Below are 26,097 nucleotides of genomic sequence, written 5' to 3'. Positions count from 1 at the left end.
TGCTAGAGGCTTATGAAAGAAATAGTTGGGCGGCCGCTCTGTCTGAGTGATGCCTCTTTACACCTGTATTCTGCTAAATGTGCATTGTGAAACTCTTTCGGTCCAAAACTGCGGTTGAATGACATGTGGTCCCCAAATGCCCCTCTCCATGCATGCTCGGCTTTCTCTATATGCACGGTGTGTACGAAAATCTTGATTAAACATTTCGTAGTAGCTCTGATGAATGTCTTTTTTCTCTTTTTGTTTGTGCCTCGTCTAGTTTGCGCCCTCACCCCTTCATAACATGTAACTACTGCGGCTTGTCTTGAAGATGTACCTTCCATTTTTTCCGCATACACTTCGCTGTTATTCTTTACACTTTTGTCAGAGTTGCTCACTTTGCAGTCATGGTGGTAGTGCACTGAGGAGTCGCCACGTGCAGCTACTGATTTCGGTGCACTTCGGTGAAGTAAAACTAACTACTGCTTTTAGTTTTTGGCAACTACATTTATTCTTTTTTTGCCGGGCCGAAAAAAATCAGTCATGCATTCTGTTAGCTACCCAAAGCACAAGATGCCATGGTAGGTGTGTGTGTCCATAGCTGACCTCCATGAAGTTCGCTCTGCTTGCTTCCGGACTTAAGCAAACGCGACGAGATACAGTGTTCTTTTAATGTAGACTCAATCTGGGCTCTAATAGTTCAGCTGTCTGTACATCCCCTTTGAACGATGCCGTAACGTATCGTACTTTGAACGTAAACTCAACGCGAAGAGATACAGTGGGCTTTTAATGTAGACACATTCTGTGCTTAAATAGTGCAGATAGCTGTACGTCCCCTGTGAATGATACCAATGGCTTCGTGTCTGTCATGTTGCCTTAGTTGCAGCTGCACCTCTAGCGTTCAGTCTCTCTTCAGCTGCGTCCTAAAAACTATCTCGCTGTTAACCACATTGCTCGCTACGAGAATGGTAACGTATTATTTTATTGTTTTCAAGGAAGTCCCCAAAGTAAAAAGAAAGTTATTTCCTACTTCGAAAAAGTTATCTTCCACTCCTATTCCCTTATGGCGCACTAAAGACTGCCTAGGGAAAGCACACTTTCCAGCCAAATGTGCCCATTGCTACCATCTAAAAACCTCATGTGGAACATGTGCACTTAAATATTTACAAGAAAAGATTGCAGCTTTTCAAATGCTGTACTTAAAATATTGTACGATGCGAATGTGATTCTGTAATTCCAAAGCAAAGATAACTGCTGCGTCACAACAGACCGAAAAAGTCAAAATTTGCTTGTTAGAGGTAGCCTTTCGTGCTACAAATATATTAGCTCGTATAAAAAAGCATCTTGCTTTATTCCTAACATGTTCACATTGGGTTCATGCGCAACGTACACTACTGTTTTGCAAAGATTTAAAGACCTTTCTTTAGAAACATATGCGTTATTTTGATACTTACAAAGATGTCAATCTGAGTTTTAAAATACTTGTTCTTGTCCGGCACACTGGTCGCATTTCCCGGGATTATGATGTCGCTTAGGCCTTGGAGAAAACGCTTGATGTAGTGGCGGTAAATGTCGGCGATTTCCTTTTGCTACATAGAAGGATGGAGACAACCTTGTCAGGAACCTCACTGCACCACCTTTGTAGAGAATCACCTTCAAATCGGCCGTTTCCTGTGTTTTTAAAGTAGTCTTTGTTGCTAACTGGTGTTATAATAATAATAATAATAATTATAATAATAATAATAATAATAATAATAATAATAATAATAATAATAATAATAATAATAATAATAATAATAATAATAATAATAACAATTGGTTCTGGGGGAAAGGAAATGGCGCAGTATCTGTCTCATATATCGTTGGACACCTGAACCGCGCCGTCAAGGAAGGGATAAAGGAGGGAGTGAAAGAAGAATGGAAGAAGAGGTGCCGTAGTGGGGGGGCTCCGGAATAATTTCGACCACCTGGGGATCTTTAACGTACACTGACATCGCACAGCACACAGGCGCCTTAGCGTTTTTCCTCCATACAAACGCAGCCGCCGCGGTCGGGTTCGAACCCGGGAACTCCGGATCAGTAGTCGAGCGCCCTAACCACTGAGCCACCGCGGCGGGGCGTGTTATAAAGGCAAAGTTTGTATTTATACGCCAGCCTTAGTTGTTTTGCACATATCAATTCACCGTAAAGCCGGGCAAGTTCTGAACCGCTTAAACTTCACTAAAACTACCATTAAATCTTATCTGCTGACGAAATCGCTTCTGTCTTAAAGAAATCGTTTAGTTAAGGATACTGTACTATACATCGTGATTGTACGATATAACATCAACTTGAGCACCTGCTTGAAGCCATTGCTAATGGTACACGCTTATCCCCCAGTCACTGAGCCAGAGGTTCATAGGCTAAATAGGATCTTCAGCTGTTTTGGCAGCCCAAACATACAAGAATACGAAGGAACCAAGAAGATAGCCCTCCTAACTTCCGGAAAGTCAGAACGTTGCGTCTACTGTAATCTGCATGATTTAAGAACAATGACAGTGACTGTGGAGCTTTCCAGCATGATGGGTTTGTCAATATTATGGCTTCGTTGAGTACGGCAGTACATTACTTCATTGAGAGTTCTGCTCGCCGCCATGATAATGTCTCCCGAGCAACTTAGACAGTGCACTTAGTCTGTCTAGCTGCAGCGCACATTCCATTCTGCACTATCAAAAAGTTGTATAGAGTTACCGCAAAATATACATGCCCCTCCTGCGATGTAGCGAAGCCTGAAGGAAGTTAGGAAGAATTACCCAATCTGTCACTGCTTGCTTGTCTGGAAATTTGAGCACTTTTTCCCTGCGGTGGAAACAGCATAATTAACAGTATAAGTAAAATGAAGCAAAATTTAAAAAAAATGCTATGAAATTCTTGTGCTTCTTTAATGAAGAGCTAATATTTATTATTATTCTTTGTTTACTAGTGCGGCAAATTATCAAGCATGCGTAGCTCTTGCTGATGTGCAAAGAAGCCATTACTTCTCGGGTCCAAAATACATGACTAAAAAGTGTTCTTCAGCATGCGAATTCATCTTCAATATAAATACTAGCGCTAACTGCTCATTGTGTAAGGTTTTCTACATGCTTCAATGCTCCTCTTGGCAGAAGCAACGTATCGGAGAAACGAAGCAACCAGTGAGTACCAGACTAAATGATCATCGAGGTGACACAGTAAGAAATGTACAAAAAGTACTGTAGGAACAATTTAATCAACGGGGTCACAAATTCTATGACATTAAACTATTCAGTCAGGGTTAAAATATGCAAAGAAAAGAAAGCACAGACAGGCCTTCGTAATCCGAAAATATAAAACCTTACAATATATCCAGAGTAAACTTAGGATCTGTCAGGTACATCCCGACACGGGCGTGATTCTTTAAAAAGGTCTTGCATATGTCCAGAGCATTTCCCAGTACTTAATAACGCCACTTTATAGTTTCTTTCGCCCTACCCTTCAGCCTCGACCCTTGCTTTCCCCCTGAATCCCCCTTTTCCTTTTTTTCTTTTCTCTTTCTCTCTTTGTTCGATTTATCTCTTGCTTGTGCCCTGCATCTCTTCCTATCATTTTTCAGGAACCTTGGTTTCAGCATTCCTTCCCCTATTTCCTTTAGCGCTTTCTCTGAACTCGCCGTCATTTTTCGTTTTTCCTTCTTTTTTCGGTGTTTACGCCATGCTGCCTAATTCATTTATCTGATATTTCCAAGTTAATGCGCCGAGTTATACCAAGCCACCTGTCGTTGTTAGACATACAGCCTTTCAATTGAAAGCTCATGTTCGCCGTCTCGTCACGCTCCACCCCACCCCCTGATTCCTTTTTGGCGAGCTGGCGCTTTTCACTGTTTTGCAGATCAGCTGGGAAATATGTAGAGCAGTCATTATGCCTGGACAGGATTAACCCTCCCCATTCTAACACCCTTCCCACTTCACACCGTCCTTCTTTTCAGTGGGCCGCCCTTCTAGTGAAGACCCTATTTAAAAATTCAGGGGGCAATTTGTTAACCTAAAACGCTGTGAGGCGAAAGCCTTTAGCGCTTTTAGGCACGGGAGCCGCTTTGCGGCATGCGCCACAGGCGTTGTGTACGAAATCCCCTTGATGTGTGGCAGGTCCTACATCGCGCAACCGGGGCGCTGCGTCAACGACCGCAAGAGGCCTAAAGAATATGGAAGGTGCTAACCTTGTCGAGCACTGCGCAACTTGCAAGGATTGCACACCGATGTTTTCGGGAGTGAAGATTCTGAGCAGAAGCAAGTTAGAAACAACCCGTGAAACGATAGAGGCATACTATATTCAAAGAGCGGGATCAGAATGTGTCAGCGACGCTTCGGTCTTTTTGTATAATGCAGAAAAGGTGTTCCTTTCAAAGTTTTTGCGATAAAGAAGTGATGAGATTCTTTTTTCCTACTTTTGCTTTTTATTTTTTTTTCTTTCACGATGTGCGCCTGCGCTGGTCTGAGAGTATTTAAGCTGTGTGCGCGTCTCTGAATAAGTAGTTTTCAGTCAGCGCTGTGTTCGTCCTTCTTCCCCTCTTTCTTCCTTTCTTCGGCTGTGTGCCGTTGCGCAGAAAATTTGGCCCGGGCCGCTTAAAAGAATCACAAAGAACGCATAGGAAGGCGCAAATGCTTTCGCATTATCGCACGGAAGGAGACCTAACTGTTCCCCTAAATTTTTGCTTGCGTATGCATCACGCATACTGTCGCGAAAAAAAAAACATGCGAAAAGCGTGCGCGTTCCACTCTTCCCATTTACTAAGGCGAAAGCCTTTCTTGCCTCATGAGTGGCCTGGACAGAAGTTATAGAAAGACCGTGCGCCCAAAATTGCTCACATGAACTGTGAATTTTGTGCAGCCATATAGCTCTGTCGCTTGAAGTTTTTTTTTTTTTTGTTTTCGCTGGGAATTGAAAACAGCGCTTTGCCAGATTCCCGCCGATTGCTGCACCCAAAAGCGCAGTACCCGGACATTCATCTGTCTTTATGCAGGCATCAAATGCACGAGCGTCAATACGCGATTGGAAATGCTGTGCATGCTAATCTCGGCCCATAAGAGCATGTGCTGCCTAATGCTCCAGACAATCTGCGTGTCAGCGGCCGCGAGAAAGAAGCGAGTGGACCATTTATGGCAGGGAATGAGCACGTGACCGCGGAGAACGAATCAGGAGTGCGCGCGCGCTGGCGCGGCGGCGCTGCGGCGAGAGAAAACGAATGCGGTACATATCCCGTTCCAATGCCTTTAGTGTTTCCAAGCTGCCCCCCAGCTGCCTGTTGTACACCATTTTTGTTCACGACTTTAGAGCTAAACTAATGCACTTTTGAGACGACTGTGAGCGGGACTGTGCATGAAATTATTATTCGCCGTATGTCTGCTCCATACATCATTGTGCCACACTTTTATATTAATACATGTATATTTTCCCAAGTCCATGTTCCACCGCCCCATTTATGCGATTATAGCCAGAACTTGTGCTGCGGTGGATTCGGACGTTCACGAATGCTCAGATGCGCTGATGTACTTTCACTCGCTAAAACCTCAAAAGCACTTAGCATCTCCAAATACAGTGCGCATCGGAAATCATTCAGCGGCATGCAGCCTGCAAACACCAGCGGGGTGGAGAATAAACTTCAGTGCCACGTAGCCAGCGAAATACCCAGTGCGGCCGCTGGGAAGGCATGTGCGTTAGCGCACCACCACTTCCTCCTGACAAGAGTATTTTCATTTACACACGCTGTTGGCGTTTTCTGTACGGAAACATTTCGGTGTGTTCCAACGACACAACCTAGTCCCGTGTAAAGCTTTTGAAGAGCACTACTCGTATAATATTCGCCCGATTGACACTGCGCAGACCTTCTCCACTGATTTTTACTAAGTTGTATACGCAATTAGCGTTCAGTGATTAGCCACCTTAAAGTTCCATATCAACCATAAAAAGTGCCTCAGCGTCTTAAGTTCTTTGCACGCCGTCCGCAGCACGGCACAGAGCTATGGGTTAACAGCGGTTGCATGCATTCGGAAGGAGACATCATTGCATTGTACTACCTGAAAAGCGCGTAAAAAAAGCGTTCATAGCAGTGTTTTCCTCGGCGTTCCCTGGGAAGTGCAGGAGGTCCATGTATCAAGATATTTGGCTACCACCATTCATTCGCCGTCTGAAGTGACGCTTAGTCCGACTCGGACAACACAGGAACTGAAGGGGCACTTACCAGATTACTGCCGCCATTCCTTCTGGACAGAACTGTTCAGCCAGCTTGAAGCAAGGGGAGCGAATGTGAGGCGTTCCCAGCGCAACGTAATCACTACCCGGAAGGTACAGCAGCTTGTGCACGTATTCCTTGGGAAGAAGCGGTGTTACCAGGGACCACGCCGCCAACGTGATGTAATTGAGCACGGTGACTCTGCATTATAGACGAGAAGCGCCGAGGGTTCTTACTTTTCCTCATTTGATTGACTTATTCGATTCGGTAAACAATTACAAAAATTATAAGCACTTTCCAGTTTTCCTGAGACATTTATCATTTGCTAGTGTTTAATGACGTCCTGCCGTCATTCATGGTGTTTTTGGCCGTAAATGTCTGACTACACTCTAAAATCACATGTAGATAATAAAGGGAGCCATGAGAGATTGTTCACTGTAAGCCAAGGTCACTTAACTAAAATGACGATGTACTGATAACTGACCTATTTTTGATCAACTGAGTACGAAGCATTGACAGTTATTAATAGCGGTGTTTTAATTGGGAGCCTCATTGCACGGAAGTGTTGTTAACATTAAGAAGTATTATACTGAATTTCGGCATTCAGAATTGTCACTGCGTTAAGCTGAATGAGTTATTATAAGCGCCTCTACAGCTTTTGTTGTACAAATGCTTTCTGGACAACAAAAGCTTTCAACTTTTCTAAGTAAATCGGTGGCTAAAAAAACTGGGAAATTTTTAAGCTATCAGCACATCTTAGACAAGTGCAGCCGAGGCAACATACTGCTCCTTTAAGATTATAAGCCAGTTAGTCATGCCAACATGAAGCGTATGGGATGTCATGAAGTCTCGCACGTCAAGCTATGGCACTCGGATGTTCGCGAACAGAGCAAAATTTAAAAGGGGGGGGTCAGCGATTTCAGTCATCATGTATTAAGAACACAGCACACTACTAATATAGCACACACAGCGCACCACAGCACCGCACGGTAATAAGAGCACAGCACAGTAATAAGCACAGCGTCACGAACAACCAGCCGAACCATCCAGGCACAGAACAGAGACCGCGTTCAGTCCAGAGCACGCACGAGCGACCGAGCGTTCGGCGCTCGAGCTTCGGAGTGTTCGGCGCTCAAGCTTCGCAATGTTCGGCGCTTCTCGTAGTCTTCTTCGTTGAGCGCTAGCGTCTGAAGATTCTAAAGCCCGTGTCCAATCTTACAATTCATCCCGGGCGAAAGGGCGCCATCCTGGCGGCCTAGGGCGATGTGACGACGGCGGGGTCGTAGTAAGGTTTGAGGCGGGTCGTGTGGACAATTTCGCGGCCTCGGCGGCGATGATCAGAGGATGGCGTAAGGGGTTCGATGAGGTAATTTACGGGGGATGTCTGCTGAAGAATACGGTAGGGTCCCTGGTACTTGCTAACAAGTTTGGAGGAAAGGCCGGGACCTGAGGAGGGTACCCAGAGCCAGACCAAAGAGTCAGGAAGGTAAGCAGGAGGAAGTGCAGGGGGATCACGGGCGCTTTTCTGCTGCTGCTGGGCGTGAGGAGTGAAGGACCGGGCAAGCTGTCGGCAATCTTCGGCATATGTTGCGGCTTGAGAAAAAGTTATAAATTTGGAAGCATCAGGCGGTAAGGTAGAATGGTGACCATTGTGCAACAAGGCTCACGGCCGTACAGAAGAAAGTACGGAGAGAATCCGGTGGTGGCTTGAGCAGCGGAGTTATAAGCGTATGTGACAAAAGTGAGAACGCGGTCCCGGTTACAATGGTCGGAAGCAACATACATGGCCAGCATGTCGCCGAGGGTGCGATTAAAACGCTCAACCATGCCATTTGTCTGGGGATGGTAGGCGGAGCTGGTGCGGTGAACAACGTTGCAGTCCTGAAGGAGAGCTTCTACAACTTTTGAGAGGAAGGCCGGACCTCTATCACTGAGCAACTCTTTGGGCGCACCATGGCGAAGAATGATGAGATGGAGAATGAAGGATGCAATGTCGTGGGCTGTAGCAGATGGTAAAGGCGATGTTTCAGCGTAACGTGTAAGGTGGTCGATGGCAACGATGATCCAGCGGTTCCCGGTTGATGTGCTGGGAAGAGGGCCGTAGAGGTCGATGCCAACACTCTCGAAGGGCTGTACTGGGCAAGGCAGCGGCTGCATAGGAGCGGAGGGTCGGCGAGGTGGATGCTTTCGTCGCTGGCATGTGGTGCAGGATTGAACTAACTGGCGGACGTAACGGGCCATCCCACGCCAGTAGTACCGCTGTCGTAGACGGGTGAAAGTCTTCAAGAATCCGGCATGGGCACACTGGGGATCATTGTGGTAGGAAGAGCAAATGAAGGAGCGCAGATGTGTTGGAATGACGAGAAGCCACTTGCGACCATCCGGGAGATAGTTGCGGCGGTAAAGGAGCTCGTCTCGGATGGCAAAATGGTGGGACTAACGACGGAGAGCACGGGAAGGAGGTCGAGACGATTGGCCAGATAGGAGATCAAAAAGGCAAGTGATCCACGGGTCTTTGCTTTTCTCGGAAGCCATATCAGCGAACTCAAACTTGAAAGAAGACAGGGCGGATATACAAGGCGCTGCCTCAGATGGTACAGGGGAACGTGAGAGGGCATCAGCATCGGCATGTTTGCGGCCGGAACGATAGATAACGCGAATGTCGTACTCTTGGAGTCGCAGAGCCCATCGCGCCAGTCGGCCAGAGGGATCTTTCAAAGAGGACAGCCAGCAGAGGGCGTGGTGATCGGTGACAACGTCAAAAGGGCGCCCATACAGGTAGGGGCGAAATTTGACGATCGCCCAAAGGATGGCTAAACACTCCTACTCGGTGACAGAATAGTTGGCTTCAGCTTTTGTGAGTGTCCGGCTAGCGTAAGCAACAACGTATTCGTCAAAGCCTTGCTTGCGTTGAGCGAGTACGGCACCGAGGCCGACGCCACTGGCATCGGTGTGGAGTTCCGTCGGAGAACGAGGGTCGAAGTGACGCAGAATTGGTGGAGTGGTGAGGAGGTGACGGAGTGTCGTAAACGCTTCATCACAGGCTAGCGACGAGGCCGAAAGGTCCTGGGTGGAAAGGAGCTTGTTCAGGGGGTCGACGATAGCGGCAAAATTGCGGACAAAGCGGCGGAAGTAGGAGCAGAGGCCGACGAAGCTGCGGAGGTCTTTTACAGAAGTGGGCTTTGGAAATTCGGCCACAGCTCGCAACTTGGCCAGGTCCGGGAGAACGCCATCCTTCGATACGACATGACCGAGGATGGTGAGCTGCCGAGCTCCGAAGCGGCACTTTTTCAAATTAAGTTGGTGGCCAGCGTCGGCCAGGCAGCGAAGAACAGTCTCGAGGCGCTGGAGGTGAGACGGAAAGTCCGGGGAAAAGATTACAACGTCGTCTAGATAGCAAAGACATGTGTGCCATTTGAGCCCTCGGAGTATGTTGTCCATCATGCGCTCGAATGTGGCGGGTGCATTGCAGAGGCCGAAAGGTATGACATTAAATTCATAGAGCCCGTCGCGTATAACGAATGCAGTTTTTGGGCGATCAGCTTCCGCCATCGGCACCTGCCAGTAACCGGAGCGCAAGTCCAATGAAGATAAGAACTCAGAGCCCTGCAGGCAGTCAAAGGCGTCGTCGATACGGGGGAGAGGGTAAACGTCCTTGCGTGTAATCTTATCCAGACGACGGTAGTCCACGCAGAAACGGATGGAGCCGTCTTTTTTCTTGACCAGAACCACTGGCGATGCCCACGGACTGTGCGACGGTTGTATCACGTGACGCTGGAGCATGTCGGTCACCGGGGTGTCAATGATGCTGCGCTCAGCGGCTGACACGCGGTACGGACGTTGGCGCAAAGGGGCATGGGTTCCAGTGTCAATACGGTGGGTAACGGTGGTGGTGCGGCCCAAGGAAGGTTGCTGGTAGTCAAACAAAGTTTTAAAACGCTGCAGAACGGCTACAAGCTGGTCTCGTTGGGTAGACGTCAGGGCGGCGTCGACGGAACGGTGAAAAATATCTACAGACGACTGATTCGTAAAGGGAACAGGAGTAATGGCGCTGACGTGAAGGCCGGCCGCGCTATCGACGAGGGGGTATGCGGAGGCGGGATCGAGAACGGCAACGCTACCAAGCGATTGGCCACGGAGTAAAGTGGTAGGGCAGGAGAACGGGTTGGCCACATAAATAGCGCTGGAGCCACGAACAATTGTCAGCACAGCATGAGGCAGCAAAACAGACTTCTGGTCAGCGCATCGTAAAGAGGGGGTATAAGTCACTGTTGCATCTGAGAGCGCAGCACAAGAAAGAGGCACCAGCACTGCAGAGAAAGGTGGAATGTCTGTGTCCTCTGAGACGACCACAGTAGCGGCAGCAGCACCGGTTACGTCCAAGGGGGCGTCACTGTAGGGCGACAAGTCAAGCTGAGCACGGGCGCAATCAATAACGGCGTGATGTGAGGAGAGGAAGTCCCAGCCAAGGATAACGTCGTGAGAGTAACGGACGAGGACGATGAACTCGATTGTGTAGGGAACGTTCCCGATGAGCAGGCGGTCGGTGCAGGCGGCTAACGGTCGAATGTCCTGAGCGCTGGCCGTCCGGAGAGAAACGGGAGGAAGGGGCCTCGTCACTTTTTTGAGTCTTTGACAGAGGGTGTGACTGAGAACCGAAACGGCTGCGCCAGTGTCAGCAAGTGCTTCAACGGCGACTCCTTGAACGAAAACGGTAATAATATTGGCAGGCGCAGAAACAGGTCTTGAGTAAGCCGCTGGTGACGCAGTTCTTGCCTCCGGAACTGCGGTGGTTAGTTTTCCGCGTGGACGGCGGGTTGCCGACGGAGCATTGGGGAACGGGAACGACGGCCAGGAGACTACGAGCGGTGGGAGCGGGGATGGTAACTATGAGAAGAAGAATCTGGAGGCGGCAAGTGTGACGCAGGCGAGGACGACGGCGGAAGGTCGTACGTCGGCTCACGCCTATAATCGTAGGGATGGTGGTCACGACTGCGGCACAAACGAGCAACGTGACCAACGACGCCACAGGCGTAGTAAATAGGGCGGTTGTCTTGTGTGCGCCAGGGGTTGAGTGGCTGCGGCTGTGATCGGGGGCGGGCAACCGGACGGTAAGGTGGGGTTGCAGGTCGCTGGGGTTCTAACTGCCGGGTAGGTGGCCTGTAGACAAGGGCAGCAGGTGAGGGCCGCGACCGCACCACGGCATCGGCGTACGTAAGAGGAGCCGCGATCAGGGGTGGCTGAGAAGGAGGTGGCAGGGCTTCAGCGACCTGCTCCTCAATAACACGCTGTAGGTTGGGAGTGAGCAACGGCGCAGGCGTAGGCGGGCAGGTAGACAAAGATAGCTGGCATGCGACTTCCTCACGCAAAAACTGCTGGATGCTCTGGAGGAGCGACTGTTGGTCCAGAGCCCCGTCCCCTGGCAGAGCCAAGCTGCAAAGTGCGGCCTCCTGTAAGCCTGCCCGCCGGGTAGAAAGGCGTTGTTAGCGCAGCTCATCGAAGCTTTGGCAGTAGCCGATGACACCGGAGACAGTCTGGGGATCTTTGGCGACGAGCATCTGGAAGGCATCATCCTCAATGCCTTTCTAAATGTGTCTGATCTTGTCGGCCTCACTCATATAAGGGTTGACACGCTTGCAGAGGTCGACGACATCTTCTATATAACTGGTGAAGTTTTCACCGGTTTGCTGGGCCCGACTTCGCAAGCGTTTCTCGGCGCGAAGCTTTCGCACGGCGGGACGGCCAAAGACTTCTGTCAGACTGGTTTTTAGAGCTGCTCAGCTTGAGATGTGAGCCTCGTGGTTTCGAAACCAGAGATTGGCTACGTCGCTCAGATAAAAGATAACGTTGGTGAACTTGACGCTATCGTCCCACTTGTATGCGCTTACGCGTTCACAGGAGGCCAACCAATCCTCCACATCCGTGTCGTCTGTGCCGCTGAAGATGGTCGGGTCACGCTGCCGCGCGGCGCCGGAACAGAAGACAGCCGACGGAAGCGGTGAAGCGGTTTGGGTGACGGCCTCAGGCATTGCAGAGGTGGTAGTCAATGCGCGGGTGCGAAGCTCCAGGGCGAGGGATCGTTGGCACCTCCACCACTTGTAATAAAAACACAGCACACTACTAATACAGCACACACAGCACACCACAGCACCGCACAGTAATAAGAGCACAGCACAGTAATAAGCACAGAGTCACGAACAACCAGCCGAACCGTCCAGGCACAGAACAGAGACCGCGTTCAGTCCAGAGCACGCACGAGCGACCGAGCGTTCGGCGCTCGAGCTTCGGAGTGTTCGGCGCTCGAGCTTCGCAATGTTCGGCGCTTCTGGTCGTCTTCTTCGTTGAGCACCAGCCTCTGAAGATTCTAAAGCCCTTGTCCAGTCTTACAATTAGAAGTTATAAATGTCCACTTACAACTTGTGACGTATAAGGGGTAATTTAATGCGTTACAGATCATTCGCTGAACTTGAGACTAGGGTGTTATGAAATTAAAATTCTGTGGCTGCACAAACCAAGTGTAAAGTCGCTTCGCGCTGAAATAGGCAGCCAAAAGCAGAGGAGATGGCGAACTCGAAGTACTGTTCCTAATCTTTTGAATTTTTGCGCACAAGAAAAAACAGTGCACGTATCGTGTCCTTTCGTGTAGAACAACCTAACTCATCTTGAAGAGGCTCTGGAAGAATGAAGCGGCACATGGAAGCAAAAATTTTCAACGCAGTTTTCTGATTTCGCGTGCACCTATGATGTCCTTTCATGAAGAATGACCAAACTCATCCTAGTACAGGTACTGAAAGTGTGAACAGTCATTTCGAAGGTGATGTATTTTTAAAACACCAAGTTACGTGCACGTGAGGGAGACTGCCTGCTGGGTGTACGAGGCGGCAGAGCGGCTCTTAGGAACACGTGCGAGTAAAACTTGCAGAAATATCTCTGTTTTCAAGGGGTACAAAATGAGGCAGCTGATTGCTAACAGTTTGCGAATGCTTTGAAGGAGAGTAGTGTGCGAAAGTACGATACATTACTCAGAAGTTGTCTTTTTAAAACGCCGCAGTATCCGTGCGTTGTGAAGCCGGACATGCTGCCAAAAGGCTCTCTGTCCGCTGGTAGTTTCCCCGAATCACGCAACGTTCTCGTGTAGTGTGACATTTATACCGGGCACGCTATATTCCCTCGCAAATACTGCCGTCCAGATGATAACGAGGTTGACATTGAAGGCAGTCCTAAAACAGCCCGACAAACGAACCGCGCACTGTAGCGGACAACTAGTACCGTTATCGCACACAGGTGGCGCTAGCAGACGCCGGAGGCGACCCGGGGGTATAATCTGCGGCGCCGTCTGCTACAGCGCGTGGTTCGTTTTCTTGCGCTTGTCATGGCGGTTGAGAACTGCTTTTTCAGGCAATGCTGCCTGGGCCGTCCAGTTTTAACAACTGCATTAGTGAGCAAATACAGCGCACGCGGCAGCATATGGAAATAAACGAGAAGCTTGCGCGATTCTGTGAAACATCAAGAAGATAGAGCATGTCTTTCTGGGTTACGCCCGGCTTCACAACACACATGACGTAGCATACTTTCTCACAGTCTACTTCTTTAAAGCACGTGCCAGCTATTAAAGAACAGCCGCCTCCATGGATACTCTGTGAAACGAGAAAAATATTTTAGGAAATTTTGCTTGCTCGTGTTTCAATGGGCCGTGCTCCCGTTCCGTTCCCCCCACCGGGGATCACCCGCACGTGCGCTAATACAACGTTTTAAATCTACATCGCCTTCAAAATAGCACTTTATACTTTCAGAATTTGTTCTAAGATGAACTTGGTTGTTCGTCACAAAGGGATGACATCCCAAGCACACTGTAAAATCAGACAACTGCTTTGGAAACTTTTGAATCCATGTAGAACTATGGGCGCTATGACTAATTTTCACCCCCAAGTTTTACTCCAGTCGTCCCAGCCTTCGACAACCGCGCCAAAACGTCACAGATCGGTGTTAGTCTATAGGAAAGTGGTACGCATAAGCTCTGCTCTGATTCCAGCACGCTGGTGTTGGGTTACTCGTCCTACGCCATTTATCCAACAGCGTACTAGAAATAACGAGGTGCACTCCCTTTTGTTTTTGTGCACACTTCCTTGCGTGGGAATTTTTTAAAACTGCATTGTCTACCTGCGCCGCATATCGGGCGGTATTCACTGATGAAAGCGCACAGTGGCAATGAACACCACAAATCATAAGCGACCTTGCAGCACTGGTAAACAAAGATAGAAGGTTGCTTTGAGAGTAATAAAAAAAGTGTTAATTCTTCTGTGCAAGTTTGGAATTGTACTGCGCCGGAGATATTTTCTGGCAGTGTATATACGAGTATATCGCAGCCGCCTTCCATCGATCATCTTCTTTCACTTGAACATACCACCATCATAATCCCACGGCTACGCCTGTGGCTCTACTGCTTGTTATCAATGCCGGCCTTCTTCCTGCCCGCCTCACCGAACCTCTCTGCAGCCGGACCCCTCATCTGCACCTAGTGGAGCCGATGTATTCCTACACTGGTCCCCGTCTCCGTATCGCCGCTCAGTGTCCCCACTCCGACCCTCAACAGTTCTACCTATCCACCATTCGGAAAAGAAGGCGATGCTGTTTCCGGCGGTAAAACTACACTTTGCGAACTAACTCAAAGTCCTCCTTATCGTCCGTCAAATATGATAATTGATTTAGCTGAAGGACTACCATTCGATGCTTTGATTGACACAGAGGCACCAATTTCTGTTATTCACGCTGATTCGTCCTACCGTTTCCAGAAATTTACGACACCATACGCTGGGCCTGAACATCGTAGAACAAATGATGTCACACTGCGCCCTTCCGCGAAGTGCACTGTCTCCGTTGTTATCGACACTGACCACAACCATGTGCAGTTTGCAGTGCTCTCACCTTGAGCGCATCTGATGATCTCCGGATGGGATTTCTTGTCAACAGCTTCCGCGTTATTTTCTTGTGGCGACAGTGTCATCCATATGACAGATAGTGATTTTTCATCTGATTTTTCTCACCGACATCAACCCCTCACTGCCGAAGCTGATACTGTTTTGCCTCTTCAGTGCGAAAAGCTACTTACCGTTGTTTCTAACTGCATCACTGATGGGGACGTGCTCATCGCACCATCCAATCGTCATTTTCGACTGTAATCACCTTCCTGTCATGTCTGGTCCGGTTCTGCAGCGGCTCAGCGATCATAGCGGCTATGAACACTTCATGCGAATTCCTCGTGCTGCCTAAATATACTTCCCCACTTGAGTAGTGGATGCTCAACGTATGTCCCTCATGGTGCTCACCGCACGTCTGCCTGCGAACCTGTCTCATCAGATGTTCCTCTTACTGTTCTGTCAAAGACTATTAATTCAAACCTCAGCCAAATCAAAGCCCGAGAATTGCTCACATTGCTTCGCAATCACTAAGCCATTTTTGATATCACTTCCCCGCCACTGTTGCTGTCCACCGCATCTTTACGGAAGGAAAATCTATCGTACGGCGACGACCTTATCCGGTTTCTGTCTGCGAGCTAAAATTCATTGAATAAAATTTCCATGTTATGCTCCACCGCAATATTATTCGTCACTAAACAAGCCGATCGTCCTTCCCAGTAGTGTTATATGAAAAAAAAAGAATGATCAGTACGACTATGTGTGTATTATCGTGCACTTAACAAAATTACCCGCAACTATGTCTACCCGATGCCACGGATATATATATATATATATATATATATATATATATATATATATATATATATATATATATATATATATATATATATATATATATATATATATATATATATATATATATACATATATATATATATATATATATATATATATATATATATATATATATATATATATATATATATATATATACACATATATATATATATATATATATATATATATATATATATATATATATATATATAAGAGAAGTGGGCACTTCTACAAAGACACTTTTATTTATCAAAGTTTCGACCGCGGTGCGGTCTTCTTCAGGACTGTAGTGGTCTCGCGTCAGATGGACGTTGTAAGTTTGTGAGCTCAAGAGGAGGGAGAAAGGAGTGTAACACTCAAATAGCAACAACGGTTCAAAAAACTGACCGGGAAATAGAGTCAAAATTTCTTTCTTCTTGTACAATTCAGCCGTACTTTTACAAGCGCTATTTGGATGATATTTTTATAATATGGACAAACACAGAACAACAACTTATCCATTTCATTGACAGTTTCAACTCCGTGCACCCAAACATAAAGTTTACGCACACCTACTCAGCCAGTCAAATCAATTTTCTTGATGTTGACATTCTGGTGGACAAGGGGTCAGTTCGTACAACCGTTTATAGAAAACCAACCGACTCACAAAAATATCTACATTTTCAAAGCGCCCATCCCCGTCACTGCAAAACCAGCATCCCTTATTCGCAGGCCCATCGTTTTCGAAGAATCTGCTCTAACGACCTAGACTTTCATGAAAACTCCGAACACATGCGCAACGTGCTCTTAACACAGCGCTATCCACGTTCCCTTATTGATGACGCCATAAGCAGAGCTTCAAATCTTAACCGTAGTCAAATACTCCAGGGGCACCAAATAGATAACCGAAATGATTACACTACAAACCTTATCCTCACATTTAACAGTAACGCACCGAACATAAACAGAATTCTTAATAAGCACTTTAACATTCTCCAGCAAAGTCAACGATTATCGAAAATATTTACATGCGCACCCCGCGTGATTTACAGGCGTGCCAAAAACATTCAGAACCACCTAGTCTACTCCAAGGAACACAAAACCCCAAAATATGGATGCCAGCCCTGTGGTAAGGGTCGCTGCAAAGTTTGCAAGCACATGCAGACTACGTGTTCCGCAACTAGTACGAGGTCAGTTTTCCAGCATTCAATCAACGGTAACTTTGACTGCGACTCATCAAACATTATTTACCTTCTTGAATGCACTTTGTGTAACCAGCAATACATAGGAAAGACAAACACTGCATTCCGCATTCGATTTAACAATCACCGCGCACACGCCAAGTCTCTCCCAAACCTTCCCCTATCCAAGCATGTAAACGCAGAAGGACACCCATTTGACCAACTAAAAGTAACAATTATTCAAGGGGGCTTCAAAAACAGGCGAGAACGTGAACAGCGTGAATCCTATTTTATCCACAAGTTTAATACTATTCAAGAAGGTCTTAACGAAAAGCCTGGTACCCTTTCTTTTATTCACGACCTCCAAACAAAATAATACTACACTTCTCGTTAATTGACCATTTGCGGAAAAGTTTCTGCGCATGCGTGGTGAAGGCGCAGGCAGCGACCTCTATGGGCGGTTTGGTTTTTGGTTGGAAAACATGAGCCAGCCGTGCATTCCTGCGCTGTAGTGCGACGACTGATGTGAGCTGCAACTTCCACGTAACTGACATGTAACTGCAACGCGATTTATCTAAGCTAACCACGTGTTTTGCAACAGCGAGACTTGTACGTAATAAAGGCCGCGACGACATACAAGGCGCAAAAGACGAACCCGTTGATGGGGCCAGTAATGCGCACATCCAGCACGTTTCGAAACGGGTGTTGCTGCTTTATTTCGCGCTTACTGCCGAGTACACACTGCTGGGTCGTTCTAGAAGAGTTTTGCCACCGACGCAGGAAAACCGAATGATATATACTAGTATGAACATTCACCATTAATGCTACAATGTGCTTCCTGAACAGCGGGAGCACGGCCGAGCGCAGCCTCGCGTATATCCGCGCATTCTAACGCTCCCGCGGCCCTTTAGCACGCAAAGCAACGCTCTGCCGTATCAGCACGAGCCGGGATTGAGATAGTACAACGGGTCCTTTAATAATCAGCTAAGTGTGCCCTGAGGCGAAATGTGTTGTGTTAAGTTAGCAGAAACTCCTGCCCTATCAAGGAAGCGCAAACGTAAACGTCTGTGCGCATTAGGAAACTGCATCCCATTATACTGTCACACTCGCCCGCGCATTGGCGCACATTCACGCACATTTTCACTTTGTCATTCGGCGCTCCGTTGAGGTAGCAGAGTGCAGGTAATGCCACACATGGTCGTTTTTCAGGCTACAGCGCGCAAACTCTTCGCCCCACCCCGTTTATAAAAACGGAAATGGGATGTTCTCCTCTTCCATCATACTCTTTCGTTAGGTGACACACGTTTCCGGCAAATAAACAATACTAAAACAACAAAACAAGCGCACGTGAGCTGCTGAACGCTGCCTTGCGCATGCTTGCTCGAGAGCCCCTTTCCAACCAAAGGTACCGGCGGAGCTTCTCTGTTTGCACGACAGGCGGCGCTCGCTTTTCCGCAAATGGTCAATTGGCTAACTCAGATATACCTTTTATAACTCCTAGTGTATATCCCAGGCAATCATACCCCTCCTTACTTACACTATCCTGCCTCGTGCAGTATTGATAAGTTTTTGACGTTCTTTCCTTACATTTTCCGACAATCTGAAATCTTTGCACACAGCTAGCCCAGCCCTCCTCCCCTACAAACAAGTATTCCCGGCGAGGCCGGTTCAACGACCTACCCACGGAGAGGGGTGCACCGTTCAGTGAAACCCAGACCCCGTGAGTAAGTTCTTAGACATGTGCTCGTTAACGTAGCCCACTCCTTCCTTAACGTTCTAGCCCTCGGCTCACCGGAAATTAGTGAGACCCCCAAAAGGTTTGGCCTGTTCGTCACTGCCAGTGTCATTTGCGCAGCGGCTCCCCTTTGGCCACGCATCTGCAGCGGCGCCCTTTGTGTTTGTGCATTTTGTTTGTGTGTTTTGTTGCCGTGCTGCCCATGTCCCCCGCACCGTCTTCCTCTCCCTTTCTCTCGTTTCGCCATCTCCTTTTGTACCCCACCCTTCCTTACTATACTAGTTTTCCCCCCTTTTTTTCTTTTTTTTCTATTTTTTTGCTTCCTCCCCCAATATTGTCCCGGTCTGCTCCCCGCACCCCCATCTTTATTTTCTTTTTTTCAGTTTTTTGAACCGTTGTTGCTATTTGAGTGTTACACTCCTTTCTCCCTCCTCTTGAGCTCACAAACTTACAACGTCCATCTGACGCGAGACCACTACAGTCCTGAAGAAGACCGCACCGCGGTCGAAACTTTGATAAATAAAAGTGTCTTTGTAGAAGTGCCCACTTCTCTTAAATCTTTATTCTGCGGAGCCAACGCAACCTACGTTCGTAACATATATATATATATATATATATATATATATATATATATATATATATATATATATATATAGGAGTATTTGGCCAAGACGGCTCTGTCTGGCGTAACTCTGACCTCAAGCGGATACTTAAAGTTTATAAGTAACGAAATTATGGGCTTATATAGGTCCTTTTAATATTTATGTTTGAGAAATGTGCATGTACAAAGGTTGAAAGAAAGAAGACAATCACCCGAATTGTGCTCCGATTGAGAGCGGTACCTCTTGCCGGATGTATGGGCTTGTAAGATGCTTCTACGGATTGGTATCGAAATGTAATTTCGAGAGACGGTATTGAAAAAGAGGAGAACTGCAATGTAGCAGCCTAAGTGATGGGCTTTCGCAAGGTAGAGTTCCTCAGTCCAGGAGTCCTCTGACTGTCTCTTCCAGTACGGCGCACTTAATCGGAGAATTTCGCGGGGCCGCGTGGGCAGAAAGCATGCCCCTCGGGAGAAACGATCGAGATTAGGTATTGGAGGTTCTCGTTGTAGCTGGTGGGGGCATCCTCAGAAGTAGTCGTAAGGAGTTGGAGACGTAGCTCCGCAGATGGTGCAGTTGAGTGCAAAGAGGGTAGTGTATATGGAGTGGACAATCTGGTTTAATAGGAAGGAGTGTGTCTGGAATTGCGCTCTTGGAAAGGGTGGGGGGGGCGGGCAAAGTGTTATGGAGGTTGTGTGGAATGCTCTTTAGTAGTGTGCAATTGTGGGTACCCGAGGGGTTTTAATGGGTGTAGCGTGGTGGGTCCGGCGGGTGCATACGCCGGCGCTGCTAAATTTTTTGCCAGCAAGCAATTTGAACAATATCACCTACATGCATATCTAATTTTCATCTCAACTCGAGAGTGTATAGAGAAATACTCAGTGAGAAGTGCCCGAACCACCTGCCTTGACGCACTGCGTCTACGTGCACCGTGAGGGCACCGACGAAGCTGACGTTCACTTGTTACCACAAGTTCAAAACCCCTGGGCGTTACGCGTCTCTTCGCCTCTTCAGAGAGCATTGCTTTCTCCAGATCTGATCCTGGGGAAGGTTATATGCAACGAAAACAAGAAAGTGCAAGTGAACATCGCAGATTGGATCCTCGAGGTCTCCTCTTCTTGGAGGCCGCCTGGGTTGACAGTGGCCTAACGAGAACAAAAAAGACCTAATAAAAAATATTCCTCCTCCTTGTGCAGCTTGTGAATCTTGTGTGACCTGTCAGCTGAGCACCCGCCACGACAGCTGCGCATTGCTTCAAACGCGCAAAGGCACCTGTGCAGGTGTTGAAGAGAGAGCGAGAACTCTTGTTTCTCAAGGGATCGAAAACAAGGCTATATGAGCGGCGATATGAGAGCACAATCAATTGCAAGAGCAAGCTACACCAATGGTGACGAGAAAGCTAGTGGGGAGGCTGCGTAAGCGTGCTTTGTCGTTAGACGCCAAATCTCTGATAATAAAGTCAAGAATCTAACTTATATTAGGGCATGTTACCTGACAGGAGAAAAAGGTAAAAATCTAGAGCCAAGTTAACGCTTGTATTATGCCCTTTCTTGCCCCTGCGTGTTTTGCGCCGTTATGTTTTACGACCAACTGGCCCACTCTTCTCATCACAGAGCGTCTTTCGACCCCAAATGCCTGATGAATTGGAAATGACAGACCAGAGTGACTGTCTTTTAGTCGTTCTGATCAAGGGCCACCGCAATTATTCGTAAAGACGACTGAATGCTCGAGATCAGACATTCATTGGCTATTAAAAATTTTGGAAGCACGAGTGCCTGTGCTGCACATCCCCCCTCCTCTTGCTCTCTTAGAGAGTCTCTCTCAGAGAGTCAAATACCAGGTATGTTTGGATCACGCGATCAAAATGTCGCATGTTCCTCATGCGCGCCAGGAAGGCCACATGAGCTACGACGTTTTGGACCGGTGGCTTTTACAAGCACGTTTATGGTGTAAAAAGTCCAGGGGTGCAAGAATAATACAAGTTTGAAACAAAATCGATTACCAAGAGCGTAGCTTTCATCTATTCTGAATACGAATAATTATCATCATCGTCATAAACCTTAATAAGCCCACGACAGTACAAAGGCCTCTCCCATATCTCTTCAAATAACCCAGTCCTGTGCCTGCTGCATCCACCCTACACAAGCATACTTCTTAATCTCATCTGCCCACCTAACCTTCTGCCGTCCCTGCTACAATTCCCTTCTATTGAAATCCAGTATGTTGCCCTTAAGGAGCATCGGTTATCCTGACTTCGCATTACATGCCTTGCCCAAGGTCATTACATTCACTTCGTATAGACTAAGATGTCATTAAGCCGTGTGTTATCCCTGACCCACTCTGCCCTCTTCATGTGTCTTAACGTTAAACATATTATTCTGCTTTCCATAGCTCGCTGTGTTATGCTTAACGTAATCTGAACACTTTTCGTTAGCCTCCACGTTTCTGCCCCATGGTAAGTACCGGTGAGATTTAGCTGTTGTATACTTCTTTCTCGAGGGATATTGGTGTGAATTGCCATTCATCATCCGAGAAAACCTGTCGTATGCATTCCGCTCCATTCCTATTTTTATAGTTTTTCCCTCTCATGATCAGTATAAGCCGTACAGGTTCTTACTATTAATTAGAGAGAAAGCTGGCGGCCCTGCACCTCAGCAACCATGGGCGCTCAAAGCATCATTGGGCGATGAGCATTTCGCGTGGGACAGTCGCTTTTTTGCAGGATCACAGAGTGACTGAAGCTCACTAACAGAGTGACGTTACTGACATTTCCTATTCCGTCCGCGGCGCGCCCCACGCGCATACGACTTTGGCGCGAACGCAGTGCGCAAAACCCGCAGTAGCGAAAACTCAACAGCACAGGACGCCAATAAAAGGTTTTTGTTTTCCGAAATTCCATGAAAAATCCTCTTAAACTGCTGAAGCGACATTTTTTTGGAATGATATTTCTTTTAAAAGAGTGCCTGTTAAGCGCGAAATATTGGCTTTTGTGGTCTGCAATACTTGACCGATAGGGGAGCAAGCCTTCGAAGATTATGGGCAAACTTTATTGATATTGTAACGACAAAGATGTGTCAACGCGGTAGCGGCAGTGCTATCGCTGAGCGCGTGCTGCTGGCTATCTCTAGAACAACTGCCGACGCCTAGAAGAACCCCGTTCAGCGCTTGGGTTTCTCAGGGCTAATAAACACCTTTTCAAGTAGTGGAGGTTGCCCCTGGTCCCGTCCTGGAGCTGCGCAGCGGCACCGTAACATCAGAAATGCCAAATAACGCTGTACTGGCTGCCCAGCCACCGCCTGCTCCACTTGTCTGCTCCAGCACGCCTCGACAACGGGACCCGGCTGTCTTCAGTGGGTTCGGCGACTGACGTCGAAGACTGGCTGGCTTCCTACGAGCGGATCAGCACGCACAACCGCTAGGAGGACGCTATGAAACTTAACAGCGTCATCTTTTACCTGGCTGATGTCTCAAATCTCTGCTTCCGTTACCACGAAGCGGATATCTCCACATGGTCCACGTTCAATACAACCTTCACTGAGGTATTTGGCCGTCCTGGCGTGCGCAAACTTCGCGCCGAACAGCGCTTACAAGAGCGGGCTCCGCAGCCCGGCGAGACATTCACTAGCTATATTGAATACGTGGTGGATCTTTGCAAGCCCGTGAACAGTGATATGTCCGAGGCTGATAAGATGAAAAATATCATCAAGGGTATCGATGAAGATGCGGTCCAAATGCTTCTGGCCAAGCAGCCCGACACCGTGGCCTCCGTCATCAGCTTGTGCCCGAGCTACGAGGACCTCCGCAAGAAACGCGTCCTCACTCGTCACACCGCACAGCATGCCGAGGTCCTGTCCGCTGACGCGTGACCGCAGGAGGGCAGCAGCTCAGGCACGATATTCAGCTGTTCATCAGAGAAGAGATCGCACGTCAACTCGCGCTCATCTCTGGAGTTAGAGACCCCCCCCCCCCCCCCCAGCGCTTACTCCCACCCTTAAGCAGACGATCCGAGCCCAGGTCGCGGAGGCCCCGCCACCCCTGCCTCAGCAACCTGTGGCTGCCCCTTTTACGTACGCCGCCGTTCTGGCCCGACCACCATCCCAACCCATGGGCCCTTTCCAAGACGCCACTCAAGCGCCGCTATACCTTAGACGCCCCGCCTCTTTTCTCGTATCGGGCTCGGGTGGCACAAGCGTCGCCTCGCTTCGCGCCGGCTGTCTCTCACTACGGTCGTCCATGGGGTACGCGCGACAACAGGCCCATTTGCTTTGCCTGCGGCTTCGCCGGCCATGTAGCCCGCCACTGCCGCAGTCGTCCTTCTTCGCCTTCGGACGTCCTGCCGCCATCTGCGTATGGGTCTTATACACCGCCACCCCACGTGCATGCGAACCCATTGCCTCCTGCCATCTCCACCGACCGCCAGGCTGCCACCTCTCGCCGCTCCTCTTCTCCGCGGCGCCGTTCCATCTCTCCATTGTGCCGTCGGGCCAGCCTTCCCGCTGCGGAAAACTAATGAGCGCAGTTCCCGAGGCAAGAGCTGCGTCCCCTGTGGACTCTACATGGCCTCTGATGTCCCCAACCAACGTTATTGATGTGTTTTATCGAAGGTGTTGCAACCTATGCTCTCGTGGACACCGGAGCTGCAGTCTCAATTATGGACGCGAAATTTTGTCGAAAACTGAAGGAAGTTATGGCACCATTTTCAGGAGTTTCTCTTCGCACTGCTTCCGCCGAATAGGTCGAGCCGGTCGCAACATGCACCGCGCGAGTCGTTTCTCAAGACGTCTTATACATCATTCAATTCCTGATCCTCTCCTCTTGCTCCCATGACGTAATACTAGGATGGGACTTTCTTGCTGAGAACTCCGCCGTCGTCGACTATGCCCACACTGAAGTTCTTTCTTTGCCTTGCCCAACGCCTTCACGGCCACACCGTCTCCTGAATAGCCAGCCAAAGTACACCTGGCTCACGATGACGAAGTCGCTGGAAACTCTTCGCTCCTTGTATCCCTTTCGTGCTCCTCACCACGCGACCAACCCGCCGTACCTGTACTCTTTACTCCCTTCTAGTTATTTCTTCGCCGCAAGAACATGCCGCTTCCCTTCGCTATCCCCACAGTGACCTCCGGAACGACAGTTATGCTCGTTAGCAACCCTCTGTCATTTCCAGTAACCCTGATTCATGGTGAATGCCTTGTGTGCGTCGAACCGGCTGTACTCCTGCAGGTCGTGGACGAACGAGAAACTGTTCTTTGCTCCATCGCTGGACACTCTTACTCCTGTTCCCCTGTCACCCCAACCGCCGTCTGACATCCTGTGTAGCGCCATCGATCAAGATCTCACTTCTCCCTACCGTGACCAGCTGTTCCACCTGTTGCACCAATTTCGTTCATCACTTGACGCGTGCCAGTCTCCCCTCGGGTGTTCTTCAGATGTCCACCGTACCATCTATAATGGCTCCCATCCACCTCTGCGACAGCGCCCATATCGCTTGTCAACGACAGAGCGTCGAGTCCTCACCGAGGAAGGGGATGATATGCTCGAGCGTGGGATTTTAAAGCTGTCGCACAACCCTTGGTCATCCCGGTCGAGCCGGTTCGAAAGAAAGATGGCTCCATAAGATTTTGTGTGGATTATGGCCGCCTGAACACAATAACTAGAAAAGTCGTTTATCCTCTGCCACGCATCGATGACGCCCTCGATTGCCTGCAAGGTGTGGACTTATTTTCTTCCCGGGATCTGCGTTCTGGATACTGGAAAATCCCGATAGCCGAATGCGACCGTGAAAACAAATGCTTTCGTCACGCCCGACGGATTATACGAATTTAACGTGATGCCATTTCGTCGTTTCAATGCCCTCGCAACATTCGAACGCATGATGGATAACGTCTTGCGTGGCTTGCGCCGGAAGACGTGTCTTTGCTACCTCGACGAATCGTCGTTTTCTCAGCCGACTTCTCCACACACCTGACTCGCCTGCGCCCAGTGTTGACCTGCCTCACCACCGCCGGCCTGCAATTAAATTTGAAGAAATGCCACTTCGGAGCTCGCCAATTGACGATACTCGGCCATGTCATATCCAAAGCGGGTATCCTTCTGGATCCGGCAAAGTTTCGCGCGGTTGCCGAGTTTGCAAAGCCCTCTACTCTAAAAGAAGTGCGGAGTTTCATTGGCCTCTCTTCCTACTTTCGGCGCTTCATGCGAAATTTCGCTACCATAATTTCGCATTATACGCGGATTCAAGCCCAGAGCTCTTTGTCGTCATGGTCCTATGAGTGCGATGAAGTTTTTGTTACCTTACGTCCACTCCTTACTTCACCCGCCATCCTTCGCCATTACCACCCTAACGCCACGACAGAGATACACACGGATGCTAGCGGCGTGGGCATTGGTGCTCTGTTCACCCAGCGAATACCTGGATTTCAAGAATACGTTGCGCGCCTATGCAAGCCGCATGCTATGCATGGCCGAGATCAATTACTCCGTCACAGAAAAGGAATGCTTGGCCATTCTGTAGGCGATAACCAAATTTCGTCCATACCTCTACGGTCACCTTTTCGACGTAGTCACCGATCATCACGCTTTGTGCTGGCTGTCATCGTTGAAGGATCAATCGGGTAGCCTTAGCCGCTGGGCTTTGCGCCGT

The 26,097-nt window shown here is 48.6% G+C and overlaps 1 protein-coding gene across 1 annotated transcript in view; it reads right to left on the bottom strand.

Moving 5' to 3' along the window:
* Positions 1-26,097, bottom strand: part of LOC144133874 (uncharacterized) — a 105,416-nt gene that overhangs the window by 16,491 nt on the left and 62,828 nt on the right. The window contains exons 13-15 of the mRNA XM_077666942.1: positions 6,215-6,406; positions 2,772-2,817; positions 1,434-1,568 (exon numbers count right to left, since the gene is read on the bottom strand). Coding sequence (XP_077523068.1) covers positions 1,434-1,568; positions 2,772-2,817; positions 6,215-6,406 — 373 coding nt within the window. The remainder of the gene's footprint in view (positions 1-1,433; positions 1,569-2,771; positions 2,818-6,214; positions 6,407-26,097) is intronic.

The sequence above is a fragment of the Amblyomma americanum genome, chromosome 5, assembly GCF_052857255.1.
Source record: "Amblyomma americanum isolate KBUSLIRL-KWMA chromosome 5, ASM5285725v1, whole genome shotgun sequence".
NCBI classification, from domain to species: domain Eukaryota; kingdom Metazoa; phylum Arthropoda; class Arachnida; order Ixodida; family Ixodidae; genus Amblyomma; species Amblyomma americanum.
The sequence above is the reverse complement of the archived record's forward strand: the minus strand, read 5'-3'. Positions and strand labels throughout refer to the sequence as shown.